This window comes from Thamnophis elegans, chromosome 8 (genome assembly GCF_009769535.1).
Source record: "Thamnophis elegans isolate rThaEle1 chromosome 8, rThaEle1.pri, whole genome shotgun sequence".
NCBI lineage: Eukaryota > Metazoa > Chordata > Lepidosauria > Squamata > Colubridae > Thamnophis > Thamnophis elegans.
Window position 1 is genome coordinate 78,419,381 of NC_045548.1, and position 23,273 is coordinate 78,442,653.

Below are 23,273 nucleotides of genomic sequence, written 5' to 3' on the forward strand. Positions count from 1 at the left end.
CAGAGGGTCGGAGCAGCCACAGAGAAGGCTCTCCTCCGAGTAGTCGCCAGTCGACACTGGCCGGCGGATGGAATTCAGAGGAGGCCTAATCTGTGGGATCTAATCGGTCTAGAGGAGGTAATTAACAGGTAAATAAACAGTAAAACAGTGATAAGGACCTTGGAGGTCTTCTAGTCCAACCTACCCTCCTCAAGCAGGAAACCATATACCTTTTCAAGCAAATCTCAGCCATAATTTCCCATCTCCTGGTCGAGTATTTCCTTTGGAATGGAGAGAAAGGATATCTGAGACTGTTTCTCCATCCCACTCAGCGTTAGCTCTCTCTCTGGAGAATTAGACACTTGCCTGGGCTGTAGGCAGAGCAGGAATGTAAATGCCTGGGACATCTTGCTAGGAGATTAGGCATTCAACACTGGGTTTGGGATCCTCCCTCAATGATAGGCATGGCTCTTCCCTGCAGTTTGTTGTGATGGCAATTCAGGCAACCCCACACAAAACAGCAACCACGACAAAAAGGCAACACCTCCAAGGTATAAATAGAGCCTTCCCTTACCAGGAACTTCTGGTGAAGTTCTGGAGAACTTTGCAGCCATGAAAACTCTGCTTGTGACCTTCTTGTTGGCTGTCGTTTGCACAGAGAAAGGTATGGCCATTTTTTTTTTTGTATCCTATTGCAAAATGAATATAATGCTATTAATTAAGTGCGTGACCCGTCAAAACCGCGGAGGACAAAATCGTGCTCGACGAAAGCGCGCATGTGACATCATCACAGCGCGACGAAAAAAATTAAAAATTGAAATAAAATTAAAGCAAGCCGATTCACATAAAGGTAAGGGTTAGGTTAAGGGTTAGGGTTAGGTTTAGAGCGTTAGGGTTACGTTTAGCGTTAGGTCAAGGGTTAGCGTTAGGTTTAGCGTTACGTTAACGGTTAGGTTTAGGGTTAGATTTAGGGTTAGGTTAAGGGTTAGGATTAGGGTTAGGTTTAGGGTTAGGTTTGGGGGGGTTAGGGTAAGGTTTTTGCTTTATTTTTACATTTTTCGATCACAGCGCGATGTTTTCGTCGCGCTGTGATGACGTCAAATGCGCGCTTTCGTCGAGCGCGATTTTCTCCTCCGCGGTTTTGTGGTGGAACCATTAAGTGTTGGTGGCTTTTTTATTAATTAAAAAAAAGGAACAATGGGGCAGTTCTTGAAGGCTTTCGGTCTGTAGGAAAGCATCCCAGGTGAGTGATCTAAAGGGAAGACAACATAAGAGATGGCCAGAGTCATCTATTTCAGATGGGCAGCCCCATAATCAAATAACTAAATAAAAATTGAATAAAAAATAATCGAATAAATAAGACATCAACGTTTCTTCTAGGTTTGAACCATGCTTCCATTCTGGGTCAGCCGACAAATTGGGTAGCTCTTGTCTGATTATTTATCACATGTAGCTTTGTGACATAGACTTCATTTGAGACTGGAAGCTCCAGCGAGATAGTGAATCCTATCACACAGCTGTATACAGTGTTTCCCTGAAAATAAGACAGGGTCTTATTTTCTTTTGGTCCCCGAATTAAGCACTTGGCCTTATTTTCAGGGAGGTCTTATTATTTTTGAGGTGCAGGAGGCGGCGAGCGTGGTCACCTCATGGCTGCTGCTGTTTTGCAATATTTTCAGGGAGGGCTTATTTTCGGGAGAGGGCTTATTTTAGCGCATGTGCTCAAAAGCCCAATTGCGCTTATTATCCAGGGAGGTCTTATTTTGGTGAAAACAGGGTAATACGATGACAAAATCTACATTCGGTTGTTGATGTTGGCTATGGCGATGTAGGATTTACGGCAATTTACTCATCTATTTATTTAATATTCTTTTAGGCTTCCTGGCTCCAAATTATCTCGAGGCAGCTTACATTAAATAAAAATAAGAACACTTAAAATAATTATGACTGTTCAGATGTGCCTGTTTATTTATATTCTGCTCAATAGCTGGAGGGTGAATTAGATGCCATGTCAAAGGATAGAAATACAAAAAGAAAAAAAAAGAGAAATGTTCTAATAGTAGCAGCAAAAATAACAACAACAGTTTTTATTCTGTGATGATTTAGACCATCAGACAACATTTGTCTATCCCAGGTCTTTGGGAAGAACTTCGTAGGTGAATAGCCAATCAAACATCTGGCTGGTTCTGCAAGTAATAATCATAACAACAACAACAACAACAACAACAACAATTATATTAATTAATAATTAATATATTAATAATTATAGAATAGAATAGTAGAATAGAATAGAATGGAATGGAATGGAATGGAATGGAACGGAACAGAATAGAAATAGAATGGAATGGAATAGGGATTGGAATACGAATACGAATAAGAATAGGAATAGGAATAGGAATAGGAATAGAATAGGAATAGGAATAGGAATAGGAATAGGAATAGGAATAGGAATAGGAATAGGAATAGGAATAGGAATAGAATAGGAATACGAATACGAATAGGAATACGAATAGAATAGGAATAGGAATAGGAATATAGAATAGGAATAGGAATATAGAATAGAAATAAGAATAGAATAGAATAGAATGGAATGGAATGGAAATAGAAATAGAAATAGAAATAGAAATAGAAATAGAAATAGAAATAGAAATAGAAATAGAAATAGAAATAGAAATAGAAATAGAAATAGAAATAGAAATAGAAATAGAAATAGAAATAGAAATAATAGAAATAGAAATAGAAATAGAAATAGAAATAGAAATAGAAATAGAAATAGAAATAGAAATAGAAATAGGAACAGATATGGAAATATGAATGGAATGGAATAGAAATAGAAATATAGAATAGAAATACAAAAGAGTAGAGTAGAGTAGAGTAGAGTAGAGTAGAATAGAATAGAATAGAATAGAATAGAATAGAATAATGAATGGAATGGAATAGAATAGAGTAGAATAGAGTAGAATATAGTAGAATAGAATAGAATAGAATAACAGTGTTGGAAGGGACCTTGGAGGTCCTATAGTCCACCCCCCTGCTCAAGCAGGAGATCCTATACCATTTGAAACAAGTGGCAATTTCTTCTTAAAGATCTCTAGTGATGAAGCACCCACAACTTCTGGAGGCAAGCTGTTCTACCAATTAATTGTCTTCACTGTTAGGACGTTTCTCCTTAATTCCAGTTCGCTTCTCTCCTTGATTTGTTTCCATCCGTTTTTGTTTTTTTCTTGTCTTCCCTTCTGCCGCTTTGTAGAACACTTTGACACACACACACACCTCTTCTTTGGAGCAGCCCCTCAAATATAGATAGACAGAAAGTCCACACTTCTTAAAGTTGGTAAGACCGGCCTGTAGAAATGCCGGTGGAGATTCTCAGTCATCCTGGTCACGTTGTCTCAAATCTCCAATTGATACACACAGACCAAACAGGTTTTATACAGGGGAGACAGATGAAAAGTAATGTCAGATTAATTATTAATGCATTAGAATATTTGGGAAAGAACAACCAGATCCCTGCTGCGTTTATATTTTTGGATGTTGAGAAGGCCTTTGATCGAGTTAACTGGCAATTTCTGCTGAAGATATTGCAAAAAATGCAGATAGGAGATAGCTTTTTACAGTCAATTAAAGCAATATGCCAACAGCAAACAGCACAAATCCTAGTCAATGGAAGTTTAACAGACTCTTTTCAAATTGGAAAAGGTACAAGACAGGGCTGTCCTTTGTCCCCATTATTGTTTATTATAACTTTGGAAGTACTGTTGAATAAAATACGGGGCTTGGATGGTTTAAAAGGGATCAAGATTAGGCAGCAAGAATACAGAGTGCGCGCTTTTGCAGATGATTTGGTCATAATATTGGAACAACCGCAGGAGTCCAGTACGGTCTTAATGAATACGATTAATCAATATGGTCAAGTGTCTGGCTTTAAAATAAATTTAGGAAAAACAAAAATATTAGCTATAAATATGAATACTAAACAAAAGGAAGAATTAGGAGTGATGCTAGGATGTGAGGTAGTTAAAAAAGTCAAATATCAAATCTCCATCACCAACCCATCATCTCGCCAGAACCCATGATGCTTCTTGGATGAGAAGCAAAGCATCTTCCTCAAAAAACAACAACAGTCCAGTTGCCTTGAGAGAGAAAGAAAAGAAAAGCACCTTTGAGACACGGTCCATAGAAAGTCTTTCCCCCCCAAGTTGTATTCCAGGCAACCCTGGGGCTCTGTCAGGGCTTCCCTGCAAGGCAAAACTTACAAAAATAAAAAGAACCCCTTCAGCTAGTTTCTACCATTAGAGGTCTGCCTTTTGATGGTGGTTTCCAGGTGATTTCTTATTTGTTTTTCAAATGTGGACAGCTCTTCCCCACTTGACATGCATTTAGTTAGTTAGTTAGTTATGTATGCATTTATTTTTTTAGTTATTTATGTATGCATTTATTTATTTACTTATTTATTTTTAGGCATGTATTTATGTATGTTTGTATTTATTTATGTATGCATGTATTCATTCGTTCGTTCATTCAATGGGGTGTCATCATCTGACAGAATGGTGTCAGGTTTCTGAATGGAATTCCAAATGGATTATCTATCTATCTATCTATCTATCTATCTATCCATCCATCCATCCATCCATCCATCCATCCATCCATCCATCCATCTATCATCTATCTATCATCTATCTATCTATCTATCTATCTATCTATCTATCTATCATCTATCTATCTATCATCTATCTATCATCTATCTATCTATCTATCTATCTATCTATCTATCTATCTATCTAATCTAATCTAATCTATCTATCTATCTATCTATCTAATCTAATCTAATCTATCTATCTATCATCTATCTATCTATCTATCTATCTATCTATCATCTATCTATCTATCTATCTATCATCTATCTATCTATCATCTATCTATCATCTATCTATCTATCTATCTATCTATCTAATCTAATCTATCTATCTAATCTAATCTAATCTAATCTAATCTATCTATCTATCTATCATCTATCTATCATCTATCTATCTATCTATCTATCTATCTATCTATCTATCTATCATCTATCTATCATCTATCTATCTATCTATCTATCTATCTATCTATCTACCCACCCACCCGCCTGCCTGCCTATCATGAGCTGCTGTGGCCTAGAGGTGGACCTCTTGCCTCACAATCAGGAGGCTGTGAGTTTGATCCTAGGTAGAGGCAGATGTAGAGGTTGGACTAGATGACCTGCTAGGTCCCTTCCCATTCTGTTAATCTGTTCAACCTGTCTATTTAAACAGGGTGCTACCCATTCCAGAAGGAGCCACAATACATTTATTTATTTATTTATTCTTTCTTTCCTTCCTTCCTTCCTTCCTTCTTTCCTTCCTTCCTTGCTTCCTTCCTTCTTTCCTTCCTTTTTTCTTTCTTTCTCTCTTTTGAGCACTGCCCATTCCAGAATAAAGTCACAATACAATATTCATTCATTCATTCAAAATAGATATGCTATAAGACAACAGATTTTAATTTTTTTTTGAATTTTTATTTTATAGACATAAGCACATCAACGGAACACATAAACACATTAAGAAAAATTACGACATAACTTAAAAGCAACATAGGAATGATAAGTTCCATCGTATATCATACAGCATTTCTTTGCAGTTAGTGTTTTCCTTTCTATATATTTCTATCTTGCGTTCGTAATCTCGGTACTCATTATCCATTTTTATATACATTTCTTTATTTATTTATACTTAGCTACTTATGATCAAGTATTATTTACCTATATTGTGCTTTATATTTTTACTGTCATCTATTCTCTTACATGTAGTTATAGGTATACATTCACATAGTTATTCTTTTTCTTTGCCATTCTTATATTATTATTATTCCATTCCAGAATAAAGTCACAATACACTATTCATTCATTCATTCATTCAAAATAGATATGCTATAAGACAAAAGATTTTAATTTAATTTAATTATTTATTTCATTTTGTTTCATTTCATTTTTTTTGTTTTAAAGCAATGTTAAGAACTAACGAAATATAGCATTTATCCAAAATAAATATGCACAGATCCTTGGCCTGTCAACCCCAAAACCAGCCAATGGGACGCTGTGGCATCTAAGTCAACCATGGGTGTAATTGGAGCTTCTCCTGCATTTTGTGTGTGTGTTGTACATAAACCAACAGGAGAAACCTGTTGTGTTCACCACCTTGAGTATTTGGGTCAACACCTTCCATGGGCCTCTGTCATCGGATGTGCTTTGTGCACCACAAAGTTCGTATGTACAATCCACCCACTCAGTCCATCGGCTGTCATCGTTTGTAGTCAAGAAAGCCTCCTGTTGAATTAAGCCCCAGCGATGTATGTGTAGGCGTTGAATTGCACGTAGGTGTATCAGCTATGTAAGGAAGGTGGATCTAAAGTGTAATTGTATGTAGGAACTGCAATTAACATCTAATAATAAAAATAAGTAAAAGGATAGATACTGTGTTTTCCTGAAAATAAGACCTGATCCTATGTGTGTGTTTGTGTGTGTGTGTGTGTGTGTGTGTGTGTGTGTGTGTGTGTGTGTTGTATTTGTGCTGATAAATAAATAAAGGGAGACTAGTATAGATCTATTTCAAGCTATTTAGCTCTCATCAGCTAGCCATACCCTTACTGGGATTAGAACCTGGGCTGTATTACATATTAGGCAGATGTGTTAACCACATAGTTCGCTGGCTGGGGAATTCTGGGAGTTGAAGTCCAGACATCTTCAAGTTGCCAAGGTTGAGAAACACTGCCCTATACATTTCAGACAAATGGTTTGTCCAATCTCTTCTTAAAAACTTCCAAAGTTAAGGGAAGAATTTCTTCACGGAGATCTTCCAACACCCAACCTTTTCCCTTGCAAGCAAATTTAGTCAAAAATATCAAGGGTCCAATATTAAAACTTTTTTCTTCTTCTGTTCACTCGCATCCGATTTTCGGAGGCTGCCTTGACAAATGCCTGTAACATTATTGATAAAAAATTTCAGAAGTGGTTTGCCATTCCCTCCTTCCCAGGGCTGAGAGAAAGTGATGGGCTGGACCATAAGACTAGCCAGCCTAAGACAGGACTAGAATTTGTGACTTCCCATTTTTTAACTTCTACCCTAAGTTTGCTCTCGTGTTTATTTTTTTGTTTCTTTTGTTCAATCTTGTCTGATTCTCAGAGACTAGCTGAGTAAGTTTGAGAAGTTACATTAATGACCCAATTAATGCCCCGGGAAAATCATAAGGCTGATTTGAATGAGCGCTAATCTTTCTCGCTGTGTCTTTCATGCTTCTGGTGCTTAATGAAATGATGCGATGCAAACAGGTTTCACCCACAGGTCAATTGTCAGTCAGTCCTACCACCTACCACCTTCTAATGAAACCAACTGAATTCCTTAGATTCATTTCTGGGTCATTCCCCTTCCAGAAGGTGTGGCAGCTCCACCCAGCTAATTGCATCTAATGAGCAGAACTAACATGTCTAAATCTCCATTAGAATTTCATCAGGTCCTGCAGATCTTAGGATAAACGGATAACCAGCAATTAGATGTGGACTTCAAACTCATCTCCAGAATAGCTTGGTTAGCTCTTGATGCTTTGTGACTGAATGTAGTAGAAGTTGCTGATCAATTGGGAAATGTTTAGTGTAATGAAAGGAAGGGCTGGGGGGACATGAGAGTCTTCCAATATTTGAGGGGCTGCCACAAAGAGGAGGGGGGGTCAACTATTTATTTATTTATTTATTTATTTGTCTTGTATGCCGCCCACTCCCGGAGGACTCCGGGCGGCTCACAAAAGACAAGGGAAAGGGGGGAACAAGACAAAGACAACATATTAAAAACAAAACCAACATTCACAATTTCCATGGAGGTAGATGCTTCTCAGCTCCCCCCAGCCTGCTGGAACAGCCAGGACTTGGTGGCTTTGCGGAAGGCCGTGAGGGTAGTAAGGGTCCGGATCTCAACAGGGAGCTCGTTCCAGAGGGGCAGAGCTGCGACAGAGAAGGCTCTCCCCCGGGGAGTCGCCAGCCGACATTGGCTGGCAGATGGAATCCGGAGGAGACCCAACCTGTGCGATCTAATTGGTCTGAGGGAGGTAATCGGCAGGAGGCGGTCTCTCAGGTACCCAGGTCCGATGCCATGTAGGGCTTTATAGGTAGCGACCAGCACCTTGAAGCGGATTCGGAGACTAATAGAATCAACTGATTCTCCAAAGTGCCTGAAGGCAGAACAAGAAAGAAAGGGTGGAAATTAATCAAGGAGAGAACCAATCTAGGACTAAGGAGATTTTTTTTATCACAGTGACAACAATTTATCAGTGGAATGGCTTGTCTCCGGAAGTTGTAGTTGCTCCAACACTGGAGTCCCAAAAGTGCTTTTTCAAGAGGCAACTGGACTTTCTGGTTTTTCTTTGAAGACATTTCACTTCTTGGATGAGAAACGAAACATTTGATGTTTGATGTTGATGTTTAATGATTTTATAGGACGCCCAATCCCGAAGGACTCCGGGCGGCTTACAACAATACATTTAAAAAAAAAATAGAAAAGTTAAAAACACAGAAACATAGATTAAAAAAGACCACAACATACACCCAGTCAATCGGGGCTGGAACTCAGTCATGAGTTCAACAGCCCGGGGCCTGCCGGAATAGCCAGGTCTTAATAGCCTTTCGGAAGGCCATGAGAGTGGGTAGCAGAGGTGGGTTCCTACCAGTTCGCACCTATTGGGTAGAACCGGTTCGTCAAATCTACCGAACTGGTTAGAAGAGGTCCCACCGTGGACCCGGAAAGCAGGCCACACCTACAGAAGAGGGTCCAAATTTTTTTGAAACCCACCACTGGTCCTTGGATATGATTATTCTACACTATCATGCTCCTATTTATAAAACTCAGGGCCTCTGTGAAAGGTAAGGGTGACTACTGTGTTTGTGGTGCAATCAGAACATTGCGTGTGTTGAAGTTGTTTTAACGCAAACCAAATATGCCTTTTAAAAAACAAGTTTGCATCATATTCTTATGCATGCCAGTGCTGTGTGTGAGGTCATTTAAGGTGGTTCTGACAAGTGTCATCGGCATCTTCATATCCGGTCACATGGGCGGCAAGCCACTCCCATCCGGTCACATGGGTGGCAAGCCACTCCCACAAAGGAGGCCACACCCACAGAGTAGGTTCAAACAATTTTTGAAACCCACCACTGGTGGGTAGGGTCCGGATCTCTGGGGGCAGTTCATTCCAGAGGGTCGGAGCAGCTACAGAGAAGGCCCTCCCCCGGGTAGTTGCCAGCTGACATTGTCTGGCTGACGGCACCTGGAGTAGGCCCACCCTGTGCGATCTTATCGGTCGTTGGGAAGTATGTGGCAGAAGACGGTCTCGCAGAAACATCTTCAAAGAAAGACCAGAGAGCCCAGTTGCCTCTTGAAAAAGCATATTGGGGACAATTATGACTTGGATGATGGAGAATCTCAATTGACATCCAACACTGGAGGTTTTTAAGAAGAGATTGGACACCCATTTGTCTGGAATGGAATAGAACCTATAGCACGCATAGACATATAGAACCTATAGCACGCAACGCGTTGTGCTCTAAGCTCCAGCGCGCATACGCGAACTGGCCAGCTGACTTTGGCCTTCTTTTAAGGCTGTTTTTCACCTTAACTCACTTAAACACTTCCTCGCTTAGCAACAGAAAGTTTGGGCTCAACGGTGTTCGTAAAATGAGAACCACCTGTATTTGGATTTAAAATGCCCAGCCATTCCTAGGTTGGACTACAATGCTTAGGAATACAATACAGTACAATACAATAGCAGAGTTGGAAGGGACCTTGGAGGTCTTCTAGTCCAACCCTCTGCCTAGGCAGGAAACCCTACACCATTTCAGACAAATGGCTCTCCAACATCTTCTTAAAGACTTCCAGTGTTGGAGAATTCACAACTTCTGGAGGCAACTTCTCTTCCACTGATTCATTGTTCTCACTGTCAGGAAATTCCTCCTCAGTTCTAAGTTGCTTCTCTCCTTGATTAGTTTCCACCCATTGCTTCTTGTTCTGCCCTCAGGTGCCTTGGAGAATAGTTTGACTCCCTCTTCTTTGTGGCAACCCCTGAGATATTGGGACCCTGCTATCATGTCTCCCCTAGTCCTTCTTTTCATTAAACTAGACATACCCAGTTCTTGCAACCATTCTTCATATGTTTTAGCCTCCAGTCTCCTAATCCTCTTTGTTGCTCTTCTCTGCACTCTTTCTAAAGTCTCCGCATCTTTTCTACATTGTGATGACCAAAGCTGAATGCAAATATTCCAAGTGTGGCCTTACCAAGGCATTATAAAGTGGTATTAAACACTGTAAGTGATCTTGATTCTCTCCCTCTGTTTATGCAGCCTAGAACTGGCTTTTTTGGCAGCTGCTGCACACGGCTGGCTCCTATTTAAATGGTTGTCCACTAGGACTCCAAGATCCCTCTCATAGTTGCTACTATTGAGCAAGGTACCACCTATACTGTACCTGTGCATTTCGTTTTTCTTGCCTAAATGTCCTTGATTCTTGGCATGGAAAGTTTCTCAATGGACGGAAGATGTTTATCCAGGTTACTCTTGTATAAAATGTATGTTTCTCTCTCTTTTATTCAGTGTATTCCCTTGCCTGCTATTACTGTGAAAATGAACCTTCCAACTGGAATTGCATGACAATGAAGAAGTGTTCAGAAAGAGACAAATACTGCACTACCATTAAAACGGTCAGACAGGGAAGGCACGGTATGTATTATTGAAGCAGAATCTCTGTGGAGCTTCTCCAAGAGCCGAGGTGGCACATTGGTTAGGGTGCAGTACTGCAGGCCACTACAGCTGACTGTTATCTGCAGTTCAGCGGTTCTAATCTCACCGGCTCAAGGTTGACTCAGCCTTCCATCCTTCCGAGGTGGGTGAAATGAGGGCCCAGACCGTGGGGGCGATATGCTGACTCTGTAAACCGCTTAGAGAGAGCTGAAAGCCCTATGAAGTGGCATATAAGTCTAACGGCTATTGCTACTGCTATTGGATTCTTATTTCTTGCATTTTATATAATTACTTGATTTTATTTTGCCGCATAAGGTGAGGCCGATGACTACAGCATCAGCAAGCGATGTGTTCCAACCTGTGATGAAAACTACATCGACTCAGGATCGTCATCTGTCGCTACGAAATGCTGCACATCTAGCTTGTGTAACATCAGTGGGGCTGCCAGCGTGAAACTAAACAATATGGTGCTGGTTTTGGGAATCCTGGGCAGTTTCTTCTACATCTTCCAGTCTAGATAATGGATCGCTCATAATTCATACAAGAAAGAGAGACTAGCAAATTTCATCCAGACTCCTGAAGCATCTCAGAGGCTCTACACCAAATGGATTCTTGATTCTCCTATGTTTAGCATTTATTAAAGGCTGGCTGACGTAGCATCCTTCTTCCACTCGACACATAATAACATTATTTTGCAGAACTGGCTTAATTAAAAATAACTTTCTACTTTGGGTGCACCCAAAGGGCATCACTAACCACATTTTCTTCTTGGTAACGTTCTCCCCACACACACACACACATTCCAAGATGAGTTAATGATGGTTCTATTCGCCTGGTGTGGAAAGGACACAACTGCAAGACTTTAAGGAAAAGCGAACCCTAGGCGAATCTGATGATGATTGACCCTGGTCAGCAGCAACAGGATTGCAAGCCTGGATGTGAGAGGATGTGGTTGTGGCTACTTAGGAGGTCACCATGTGGTGTGATGTTGCGGGATGTTTTAATCAAATGATATTTTAATCCTTATACTGTCTCCCTCTTCCCTTAAATATTAACAGAATCCAAAATTCTGTTAATATTTAAGGGAATGTATAATCCACAACTACTTCCACTTTAACCAGGATAATACATGGACAAACAATCAATGCAAACTCAAGCTAAACCTCTCCAAACTCAACTGCAGAAAATACGACTTCACCAACCGAGTGGTCAATGTCTGGAATGAACTACCCGGCTCCACTGTTACGTCCTCTCTAACTCTCACAGTTTCAACCTTAAACTGTCTACCATGGACCTCACCCCATTCCTAAGAGGTCTGCAAAGGGGGCGTGCATAAGCGCACCAGGGTTCCTACCTGTGCTACTGTCTTTATTTATTTCTATTCATTTCCTTTGTTCAAATCCACGTTCATACTTGTCCCTGATATCTTGGACATGTTGGACAAACTAATAAATAAATAAGTAAGTAAGTAAATAAATAAATAAAGGGCTGAGAATCAGCGTCTCCGCTAGATAATTGACAGTCGAGCTGAAACTAAATTAATCAAGTAAAAATAGCAAGGGGGGGGAGGTCTTGTATTCAAACTTCCATAAAACTTATTGTTAGACCTAATCCATGCATCAAAGAAGAAGGCCTGTGAACACAAGTAGATTAAACTTAAACTATTAATTTAGTTTAGTTTGAATGAAAACCAAGGACAAGCTCCCCTATAAATCAGCCTATTGTGCCTGATTTTTCTCTGTAGCTACCCCTGGAGGCAAACCTCTTTGCTTTGGGGAATAAATGAATCTCCTTTCCTCCCAGCTATCCGGATTTCATTTTGATTTCTTCTTGCACAACGCCTGTTTGAGTTGGAACCCCAAGTTATTCTTCCAACATTCTCTCTTTTTTTTTTTCAGCTGCCATGATTTTGCAGCTGGTTTTGAAATTTGAAACTTCACCCTGCTGCTTCAGTCCTGTGATCTGGGCTGTATGTTAATAAAGTTTTGTCTCGACCTTCATCAATATCCCACTTTGCAAACTCATGTCCACAGTGCAAGGAGGGGGAAAACTCGGTTCCCCTCTTCATTAGCTCTAATTTAACCATTCATGTTGACTTCCCATAACAGGGGATATCTGCAGCATAAGGTTCAAGGGTGAACGCGATGGTTTTAATGGTGTCATTCAAATTTTTGCCGGTGTTACTTCAAAATCAAGAGCCGAGGTGGCGCAGTGGTTAAATGCAGCACTGCAGGCTACTTCAGCTGACTGCAGTTCTGCAGTTCGGCTGTTCAAATCTCACCGGCTCAGGGTTGACTCAGCCTTCCATCCTTCCGAGGTGGGTAAAATGAGGACCCGGATTGTTCTTGGGGGCAATATGCTGACTCTGTAAACCGCTTAGAGAGGGCTGAAAGCCCTATGAAGCGGTATATAAGTCTAACTGCTATTGCTAAGATGGGGGCTGGGATGAGAAGAGCCAAGTTCTGCCTGCTCCCTTAACAACCAGGTTTCCACAAGGCATGCCAAGTTGACAGCTGCATCCCTGATAAAATCACAGATGTGTTTATCACCCACAGAACTTGGCATTCAAAAGCAATGCAGCAGGCAAGACAATCAAAGATACGATAATCAGGACTGAGGATAGAAGCCAAGAGCTGCACACTTTCAGGTGGTGGGATCCCCCTCCAAGAAGAATTCCCACTCAGCCCCAATGCCCAGTTAGGTGATTTCTGGTGTAATCGCCAACACTTGAACCCAGGACTGAGAGAGGTTGAGAACAGCCTTCAGAGTCAGCTGTTGAATCAAGATGTTTCTTCTTTCAGGTGGGCGTGATGGAGAAGGGGCCTGCAATCCTTCACCCCCAAATCCCCCACCTTTACTTCAAGGCATCCTCCTCTTCCTCCCAGTTTGCCCCAGAGAGTAGAAAGGGAGGGAAGGAACAGTGTTGGACTCTGAGATCTCACTGAGAAAGGACTCAGCTGATAGTTTCTCCTCTTTCTTGACCTGTCTGGATGTAAGGTTATTACCCCGTAAATCAATCGAAGCCATGATTCAACAGCGATTGGACCTAATCCTGCTCATCCCAGCATCACTGCCTGTGGGATCCTGGAGGAAGACTCTCTACCGGTGGGTTTTGTGAACAGGATGTTTCCCCCCAAAAAAATCAAAACACTTGAATTGAATGCTAAGGTTTATTTGATTCTCAAAGTACAGAACTAGCAGAAGGAAACTTGCAGAACAAGAGAAAGAGGAGAGAGGGTGGGGTGTCAAAGAAAGCAGGTGGGAGGGGGATTATGGACCATCTGGTGGAAAAAGCCAAGCATAAATTTTCAAGGAAGGTCCATGATGGATGACAGCCAAACTCAAGGTATAGTAATAGTATATTTGTTGCACTTGTCAGTCGAGCAACATTCAATAATTCTCGCCGGCTCCGTAGTACAATTAGTAATACATCCCTGATTGACATTGATTTCTGTGAAGGAAAGACAAAGCAGAATGATTATTTTAAAAAAAAATACCACAGGACAGATCTGTGGCTGTGGCTGGAGAAACTTTTAAGACATTCACGGATTCCCTCCCAGTAGGAAGGCAGCCCTCCTACCTCCTCTACTTAATACTTGGGAGCAAAGGAATCAAGAGGAGGTTTCTGGGGAAGTCCCGTGTTTTGACATGACTCAGGGGCAAGTCCACCTTTCTTGCATTTCCCTCCCCCTTTCTCTAAAGAAGCTTTCTCCCTACAATCTGGGCTGTTGCAGAGAGAGATGGGGCTCCCCAGTCCAAGCCCCCCTTTCCTTCTATTCCTTAGACCAGTGATGGCAAACCTTTTTCTCCTTGGGTGCCAAAAGCACGCACCCGTCCCCACACCACTAATTTCATCACCCCTGTGCCATGTCCTCTATGCATGTGCACATGAACGCCACCTGCTTCCCCGCACATGCGTGCACACCCTTTTTGGAGCCTGAGGAGGGCGAGAAAAACCTCCCCACCCCCCGGAGGCCCTTCAGAGGTTGGAAATGGGCCATTTACTGACTTCCGGTGGGCCCGGTAGGTCCATTTCTCACCCTCCCCAGGCTCCAGAGGCTTTCCTGGAGCCTGGGGAGGGCAGAAATCGCCTCCTCCCCCTCCTTCCCCTCTGGAGCCTGAAAATGCCCTCCCAGAGCCTCCGTGCGAGCCCTATACTTACCTGGCATCACATGGAGACTCCTGCGAAGGGAAGGGAAGGGCAGCATGGGGGGGGGCAGGCACAAATCAACTGGCCAGCGCACAAATGCTTGCTGGAGCCGAGCTAGGGAAAAGGCTCATGTACCTGTTGATATGCCTCCATATCAGCCACAGGTTGGCCATCAGGGACTTAGGGGCAATTCCATCCCTCTTGGATATTTAATGTGAAATCTCTAAACTCAGCCAGTTACAGAGGAGACCGTCAACTTTCCCAGCATTCTTCCCTCCCCTTTCTCTGAAGAAAGCTTCCCCTCTGTAGCTCAGCTGTTCCTGGAAGGGATGGTTGCCCCCCCCCCCATTCGTAGCCCTTCTTTCCTTGCACTCCTTAGGCTGTCCGGCAACAGACCTCAGAAGGACCAGACAGGACACAGACAGGTCCTCCGTGGTCTGCAACGCTCAGCTGCCTTTGGGAGCTCTGGTTTGCATCCCCCCCCCCACAAACAAATTGGGAGAAGGAATAATAACTGCACTTACTGCCACCCAATAGCCCTGTTTGATACGATAGATAGCATTGAGTGTCGGTTCCTGTACAGGTCACAGTATCCCAACAAATCCGGTCCTTGCAACACGTCAGGGAATTTCCTGAATGAAAGAAAAAAAAAACATTGAAATTGTAGACTGAGATTTATTTTATTTTTTGGGGGGGGATCTTGTAACATTATCTATGAGATGATAGACCTTTTCATGTGTGAAAATTTCCCTAGAAAGATCAAATGGTCTAGAAATGGGAAACCTGATTTCTATTCCCACCTTAGGCATCAAAGACATCGGCGTGACTCTGGGCCAATCACCCGGAGGTGGTGACTTCTAGTCAAACTTTGGCCATAAAAGACAAGTTAGTGTCTTTGGACTTAATCATCTCTCTGCCCATCCTACCTTCACAGCGTTGTTGCTGTGGGGGAAATAGGAGGAAGGAGTATTAGGTTTCTTCCTCATTCCAAAACTAGATAGCCATATTACTTAGACTTTTATTCCGCTTCACAGTCCTTTACGACCCCCTCTAAGCAGTTTACAGAGTCAGTCTCTTGCCTGCAACAATCTGGCTCCTCATTTTACCCACCTCGGAAGGATGGAAAAGGCCGAGTCAACCTTGAGTGTGTGAGATTCAAACTGCCGAACTTCAGGCAGCCGGCAGTAAGCAGAATTAGCCTGCAATGCTGCATTTTAACCCCTGCGCCACAGTAGCTGGGATAAAAACTGGGATTAAAAAAATCCCATCTAATCTCTTCTGAAAGAAGCCATGAAATAAAAGCAAATGGAAACTTAAGTGTCTGGTCTCCGTGTGGAAGCTAAGCAGGGTTGGGGTGGGTTAATCCTAGGATGGGAGACTCCCAAGGGTGTTTGATAGATTGGTGGGTCCCAGGAATCCCAGCAACAACAACCAATCTCTGGTTGACGTTGAGGACTGCCCAGGCTTGACTTGAAGGAGGCATCTCTGGTCCCCTTTGGCCGCACCGTCCAAAATACTGAAGGACGGCAAAGCCAGAGGGAGGTGAGCAGAAACATTTTTCATCTCCTTCCCTGGAGGAATCCCATGGCAGAACACACTACGCAAAGGAGCCTCCACTTTCAGAGGCAGTCTACCCCAGAATTCCATTTTCCCCCTGAAGGCTCCCATGGACCTTCCTTATGCAGGGCAAAAGGGTGAGAAAGTCCCAACAACAGGATGGACCACAACTACCCTACCTCTCCCCTTGTTTTGGGTTTGATTATCATCCAAGAACAAAGTTTGGTGACCTTACCAAAGTCCAGGCACACGACGGTCACCACCACCAAGGTCAGCAGCAGAGTTTTCATCTTGAGATCTTCTCTTTAGCTTGCAATGTGTAGCCCAGGATGGAAGCAGACACTTATTTATACCCCTCGGAGATGGGGCGGGTGGGAGGAGGCTGGATCTCTAGGATTAAGAGGGAAGGAAGGGGAGATTCAGGAGAAAAGGGAAGGTCAGGGGGTGTGGCCTTTTTGCCCCCGAGCCCAAAAAAGATCAGGTGAGGAACCAACCAGGAAAAAAATATCCTTCCGTGTGCAAAATCTGGGCACCTGGACAAATGGCATCTCTTCCTGTATTTAGACAAGATTATACAATCCATACAATGAAAAAATTAACAAACTGTCTCTCTGCAAAGTTCAGCGCGTTCCTATTCTTTTTTATTTGTACGTCAGTTAACCAAGTAGGCAACTTCTTTGAATCTTCTAAACTCTCATGTTGCGACTGTGGCTCTGCCTTCACACAAGAAACAAGGCCTCCTTTGAGCAGACCTGAGCATGAGTGGTTCTCTCTAAAATTAGCCTGTGGACTGAAGGATTCACAAGATCCAAAACTCAGGGCAGACAAGGAAGACGGATAGAGGGCTGGTCAGACACCACAGTAGGGATTCTGGTACAAAACTACCAGCAGGAACAGCAGGACAGAAGATTCCAAGGGATGCCTTGAGTCCTAGGTCAACAATTCCTGCAAGGAAAAGATCTTCTTACGGATGATTTTAAAACCAGAAATTCCTCCAACCTCCAAAACGCTTTTGTCCTTGATAGGTGTTCATAAAGAAGATCTTCGCAGATCAAACCTGGCTTCTATTGTGCCATGACTCAACCTTGGTTCTGATTAATTTTCAGCCACAGGTCAAGAGTCTGCTGAAACATCCTCGTCAAAAAATTATAAACTGATTGTTAGAATCTTAACCAGGAAATTGTTTTTCTCTAACATGAAAGATTAAGATTAAGATTTAGTTTATTTGTATGCCGCCCTTCTCCGGGAGGGACTCAGGGCAGCGGACAACTCAAAGGGGGAAAAGGGGAACGTAAAACACAATACACGTGATTAAAATACACAAGAGTCATACAACCATACAAGTCGAGAGGGGAAGGGAACTCGTCAACCCCAGGCCTGCCGGCACAGCCAGGCTTTGACGGCTTTCCGGAAGGCCTGGAGAGAGGTGAGGGTCCGAATCTCCACGGGGAGTTCGTTCCAAATGGCCAGAGCTGCCACAGAGAAGGCCCTCCCCCGGGTGGTAGCCAGGTGGCATTGGCTGGTGGAGGGAACCCGGAGGAGGCCGACCCTGTGTGATCTAACGGGTCTTTGGGAGGAAATTGGCAGCAGGCGGTCTCTCAAGTACCCAGGTCCAATACCATGAAGGGCTTTATAAGTTACGACTAGCACTTTGAAGCGTATCCGGAGACCGATCGGTAGCCAGTGCAGCTCGCGGAGGATAGGTGTAACGTGGGTGTACCGAGGTGCACCCACAATCGCTCGCGCGGCTGCATTCTGGACAAGTTGAAGTCTCCAAATACTCTTCAAGGGCTGCCCCATGTAGAGCGCATTGCAGTAGTCCAGTCTTGAGGTCACGAGGGCGTGAGTGACTGTTGCGAGTGCCTCCTGGTTCAGGTAGGGACGCAACTGGTGCACCAGGCGAACCTGGGCAAATGCCCCCCTGTTCAAAGCCGACAAATAGCAATAGCAATAGCAGTTAGACTTATATACCGCTTCATAGGGCTTTCAGCCCTCTCTAAGCGGTTTACAGAGTCAGCATATTGCCCCCAACAACAATCCGGGTCCTCATTTTACCCACCTCGGAAGGATGGAAGGCTGAGTGAACCCTGAGCCGGTGAGATTTGAACAGCCGAACTGCAGAACTGCAGTCAGCTGAAGTAGCCTGCAGTGCTGCATTTAACCACTGGGCCATCTCAGCTCTCAAATGATGTTCTAAAGTCAGCTGTGGGTCCAGGAGGACTCCCAAGTTGCGTGCCCTGTCTGAGGGGCATAAATTTTCAACCCCCCAGCCTGAGCGATGGAGTACTGGCCAAATTCTTGGGAGGGAAACACAACAGCCACTCGGTCTTGTCTGGATTGAGAACAAGCTTGTTAACCCCCATCCAGACCCTGACAGCCTCCAGGCACTGGCACATCATGTCAACTGCTTCACTGAGTTGGCACGGGACGGACAGATACAACTGAGTATCGTCCGTGTATTGATGGTATTTTATCCCGTGCCGTCGAATGATCTCACCCAGTGGCTTCATGTAGATATTGAACATAAGGGGGGAAAGGACCAAACCCTGAGGGACCCCATATTTCAGGGGCCTAGGGGTTGACCTCTCCTCCCCAACTAACACCGACTGCGACCTGTCCGAGAGGTAGGAGGAGAACCACCGAAAAACGGTGCCGCCCACTCCCACCTCTCGTAACCGTCACAGAAGGATACCATGGTCGATGGTATCGAAGGCCGCTGAGAGGTCAAGGAGCACTAGGATGGAGGAATGACCTCCATCCCTGGCTCTCCAGAGATCATTGGTCAGTGCGACTAAAGCGGTTTCCGTGCCGTAGCCAGGCCTGAATCCAGACTGAAAGGCGTCCAGATAATCGGATTCATCCAAGGACCATCGGAGTTGAGAGGCTACCACTTTCTCAACAACCTTCCCAATAAAGGGGAGGTTGGAGACTGGACGGTAATTGTTCAAACTAGCTGGGTCCAGCGATGGCTTCTTCAGGAGGGGTCTCACCACCGCTATCTTCAATGCCAGTGGGAAGAAGCCCTCCCGAAGAGAAGCATTCACCATCGCCTGGATCCAGCTCCGCGTCGCCTCCTTGCTGTTCACGACCAGCCAGGAGGGCCACGGGTCCAGTACACATGTGGCAGCACTCACCGCTCCCATGGCCTTGTCCACTTCATCAGGAGCAACAGGTTGAAAGTCAGTCCAGAGATGTCGTTCAAGACCTTCCCCCAGTACCCCGGCTGGCTCTGCACAATTGGAGTCCAGGTCCATCCGAAGCCGAGCAACTTTGTCCGCGAGAAACTGGACATATTCCTCTGCTCTACCTTGTAAAGGGTTATCCGCAACCCTCGTATTTAGGAGGGAGCGGGTCACCCTAAACAAGGCGGCAGGGCGTGACTCAGCGGACGCTATGAGAGCGGCAATGTGGTTGTTCTTAGCTGTCCGTATTGCCGATAGATATGCTCCGATGCAGGTTTTCAAAAGTGCTCGGTCTGACTCAGATTTACTGGCCCTCCAGCGGCGCTCTAGGTGTCTCTTTTGGCGCTTCATCTCCTGGAGGCCCTTGGTAAACCAAGGGGCCCTCCTGGATCCACTGCCGCGCACCGGCTGTAAAGGCGCAATCCAGTGGAGAGCCTCAGATGCTACCGAGTTCCAAGTAGCAACTAAGGTCTCCATCGGACTGCGGGCGAGAGTATCAGGCATAACACCAAGCGCCGTCTGGAAACCCTGAGGATCCATAAGGCGCCTGGGGTGGAACCACCTAATCGGTTCCTCCTCCCTACAGTGGGGGATTGGTCTCCGAAAGTCAAGCCTCAGTAGGAAGTGGTCTGACCATGACAGGGGCAAGATCTCACTACCCCTCAAACCAAGATCACAACTCCACTGCTCCGAGAGAAATACGAGGTCGAGTGTGTGACCCGCTGAGTGAGTCGGACCCTGGATTACTTGGGTCAAGCCCATGGCTGTCATGGAAGCCATGAACTCCTGTGCTCCATCAGAGTGTTCACCGAGCGAAGGCAAATTGAAGTCCCCCAGTATCATAAGTCTGGGGAACTCAACTGCCAGCTCGGCTACTGACTCGAGGAGCAAGGGGAGGGCTGTTGTCACAAAGAGGAAGCGAGAAGGTCAGTCAAGGCCCCCAGAAAATCCTTCGACAGGGGATAAGAGACTCTTAGGGCTGTGAGAAACCCCAGAGAACCAGGGGAAAAGGAGAATGTTCCAGACCAGGATGGAAAGCAGATGCAAAGGGAGAACCAGGGTGTGTTCCAGGGTGGGTGGAATCAAGTGGCTTTACCCAGAAGAAAACTAAGGAAGTTTCTCAGGACTGGGTTCCGTTACCACCAAACCAATCTAGGCTTCTGAATTTCCTCCTGTGGTTCTACAAAGTTTTTAGATCAGATTCAACTGTAATTTGGCCTGAAATATCAAGAACTTCATCTAGAGAATCAAGAATATTGGAAATATGGAGAAGCCAGAGAAAACGGGTTTTTTTTTCTAACTCCAAGCAGTGTAGGAGTCCAGTCCACCCCTAAAATTCATTAGGAAAACAGTGGGTTAATATGAGCGTAAACTGCATGAAGTAGGTTTTATATCATAAACATATTTTGTTGCTCCTGTAGTTGCCAGCAGTTTCATACAGCACGCCCACCCACCCCCCAGCCCCAGAGGTCAGACACAACCCTGCTGTGGCCCTCAATGAAATTGAGTTTGACACCCCTGTCTTGGTATTTGCAGCATTGATCTATAACACAACATCCCACTCTGCTTTCCTTCAGACAAAGCCTTTTTGTTGCAATGTCCTGGTTTTCGATTCTACAAAACTCAATGCATCGTGCAGTCTTCCTTCCAAGATGAAAATGGAGGGAGGCTGAACAGCAGTTTATGGGTCCAGAATGCGTGGTCTCCTGCCTGGAGGCCAGAAGGAGCATTATGGATTTAACATTAACCAAAACAAAAAATTAAAATACCCAGCCGTTTAACATGAAAAGGTACTAACTGGAATACAAATATTAGTTGTGTCGCAACTGTGAACATTTTTTTAAACCAGGAACCAAGTGAGTAAATGCCACGTCCCTCTTCACAGCTAATAGGGATGATACAATAATTTTATACGGTGTGTAATGTTTGCCTTTCATAAGCAAAGACAGGTACACAACTCTCTTAAGCCCTGTTGTATTTGGAGGTACACCAAGACTTTTTAGCCAAGGGTTATTAGCTCAATCTGTCAACCAGAAGCATCAAAATATGCCTAGGGAGAGGGCACGGGGACAAACAGTGAGGTGGGGGATAGAACAGATTTTTTAAAAAATAAATTTTTATTTTTATTACACAAACAATACATACAGACAGCAATAAAAAAAACAGAAAAAAATATACACACACAAAATAGCATCATCACATACAGCATGTCGTTTGGTTACAGGTGTTTTAACATCCATATTCTCGAATAACATTTACCATCACAGATTTTTCATCTAATATAACTAAATACCTCACTTTCATTGTACAGTATACATTCAATTACAAAGTATTATTTTTCCCCCCAATAAATCATAGTTCCCTTACATTCTTGATTATCTGTTTAATAAGAGTATATCTTTATATTATCCCCATGTGGGAAAACAAAAAAGAACAGAATTTTAATTGGGGCAGAGAACATACAATTCTGTGCGACTCATCCTCCATTTTCAGCACAAGGGTAACTTTCAAGGATTGCTGTCTAAGCTGTGCAGACTTTGCCTTGAATCAATAGTTGAATTTCCTCGTTTAAGATCTATTAACCTCTGTAGTGGAGAAAGTCTGAGAGTTAAAGAATTTGCTCCAATTCAGGGGTGGTGACCTATGGCACGGGGAGCCATATCTGCCGGGACATTAACCGTCAGCACCAGCACACATGCGCACGCTGGCCGTCTCATATTCGGCCTTCTGGAGGGCCTGCGGAGGCCGTTTTCACCCTCCACGGGCTTCAGGAAAGCCTCTGGAGTCTGGGGTGGGGGAAAAAGTTCAGAAATGAACTTTCAGTAGGCCAATTGGCCCTGTTTTTCGCTCTCCCCGGGCTCCGAATGCTTTCCTGGAGCCTGGGGAGGGCGAAATTGGCCCCTCCTGGCCCTCTGGAGGAAATACCAAGCTCAGCTTGAAGGTGAGCTGTGTGTCACAGTTCCCTCTCACAGGTATTGCTTTTGAGCCAAGTTTCACCTAGTTTGTACATCTACGTTTGATTTTTTTTTTCCTGAGTAGGTGCAAAAACCTTGCTTTTCTCCACCTTAAATTTCATATTGTTGTTCAGGTTTTCTTCTGGAGTGTTGGCTGTTCCTGCCAGCTTGGTGTGATGTGCAAATTTGATGAGTTCCCTTCTATTCCCTCATCTAAATCATTTACGAAGGCATTGAAGAGTACTTGGCTTAAGATGGAACCTTGTAGTACTCCACTGCTCACTTCCCACCATGTAGATGTGATACTACTAAGGATTACTCATTGAGTATGGTTTGTCAGCCAGTGGAAAACCTGGGCACGTGGACAGTTGATATCTCTTACTGGATTTCGAGAAGGTTGTGTAACCTGTGCGAAGTTCAAAATGAAACAAAAGGGCAACTTCTGGAGGCAAGTCATTCTGCTGATTCCTTGTTCTAACTTTTAAGGAAATTTCTTCTTAATTCTAGATTGCTTCTCTGCTTGGTTGCATGGCTTCTTGTCCTGCCTTCAGATGCTTTGGAAAATTGGTTGACTGTCTCTTCTTTGGGCAGCCTCTCAAATATTGGGACACTGCTATCATGTCACTCTTAGTCCTTCTTTTTAATAAACTAGTCATACTCAA

At 43.8% G+C, this 23,273-nt stretch overlaps 2 protein-coding genes across 2 annotated transcripts; one reads left to right on the top strand and one right to left on the bottom strand.

Annotated features, from left to right (window-relative positions):
* The first annotated feature begins 591 nt into the window (after nt 1–591).
* Nucleotides 592–11,289, top strand: LOC116512067 (lymphocyte antigen 6E-like). The gene is made up of 3 exons (XM_032222343.1): nt 592–643; nt 10,622–10,747; nt 11,084–11,289. The coding sequence occupies exons 1-3, from the start codon at nt 592–594 to the stop codon at nt 11,287–11,289; spliced, it is 384 nt and encodes a 127-aa protein (XP_032078234.1).
* Nucleotides 11,290–14,076: 2,787 nt separating this feature from the next.
* On the bottom strand, nt 14,077–16,765 carry LOC116512068 (neurotoxin 3FTx-8a-like). Its single transcript, XM_032222344.1, is given in 3 exon segments — nt 14,077–14,219; nt 15,443–15,550; nt 16,711–16,765. Coding segments are annotated over 3 exon segments (306 nt in total).
* Nucleotides 16,766–23,273: the final 6,508 nt, after the last annotated feature.

Excerpts from the sequence above, each read along its gene's own strand:
- LOC116512067 (XM_032222343.1), top strand. The coding sequence starts at position 592 with ATGAAAACTCTGCTTGTGACCTTCTTGTTGGCTGTCGTTTGCACAGAG. Across the intron at positions 644-10,621 it reads TGTCGTTTGCACAGAGAAAG|TGTATTCCCTTGCCTGCTAT; the intron begins GTATGGCCATTT and ends TCTTTTATTCAG. Across the intron at positions 10,748-11,083 it reads GGTCAGACAGGGAAGGCACG|GTGAGGCCGATGACTACAGC; the intron begins GTATGTATTATT and ends TTGCCGCATAAG.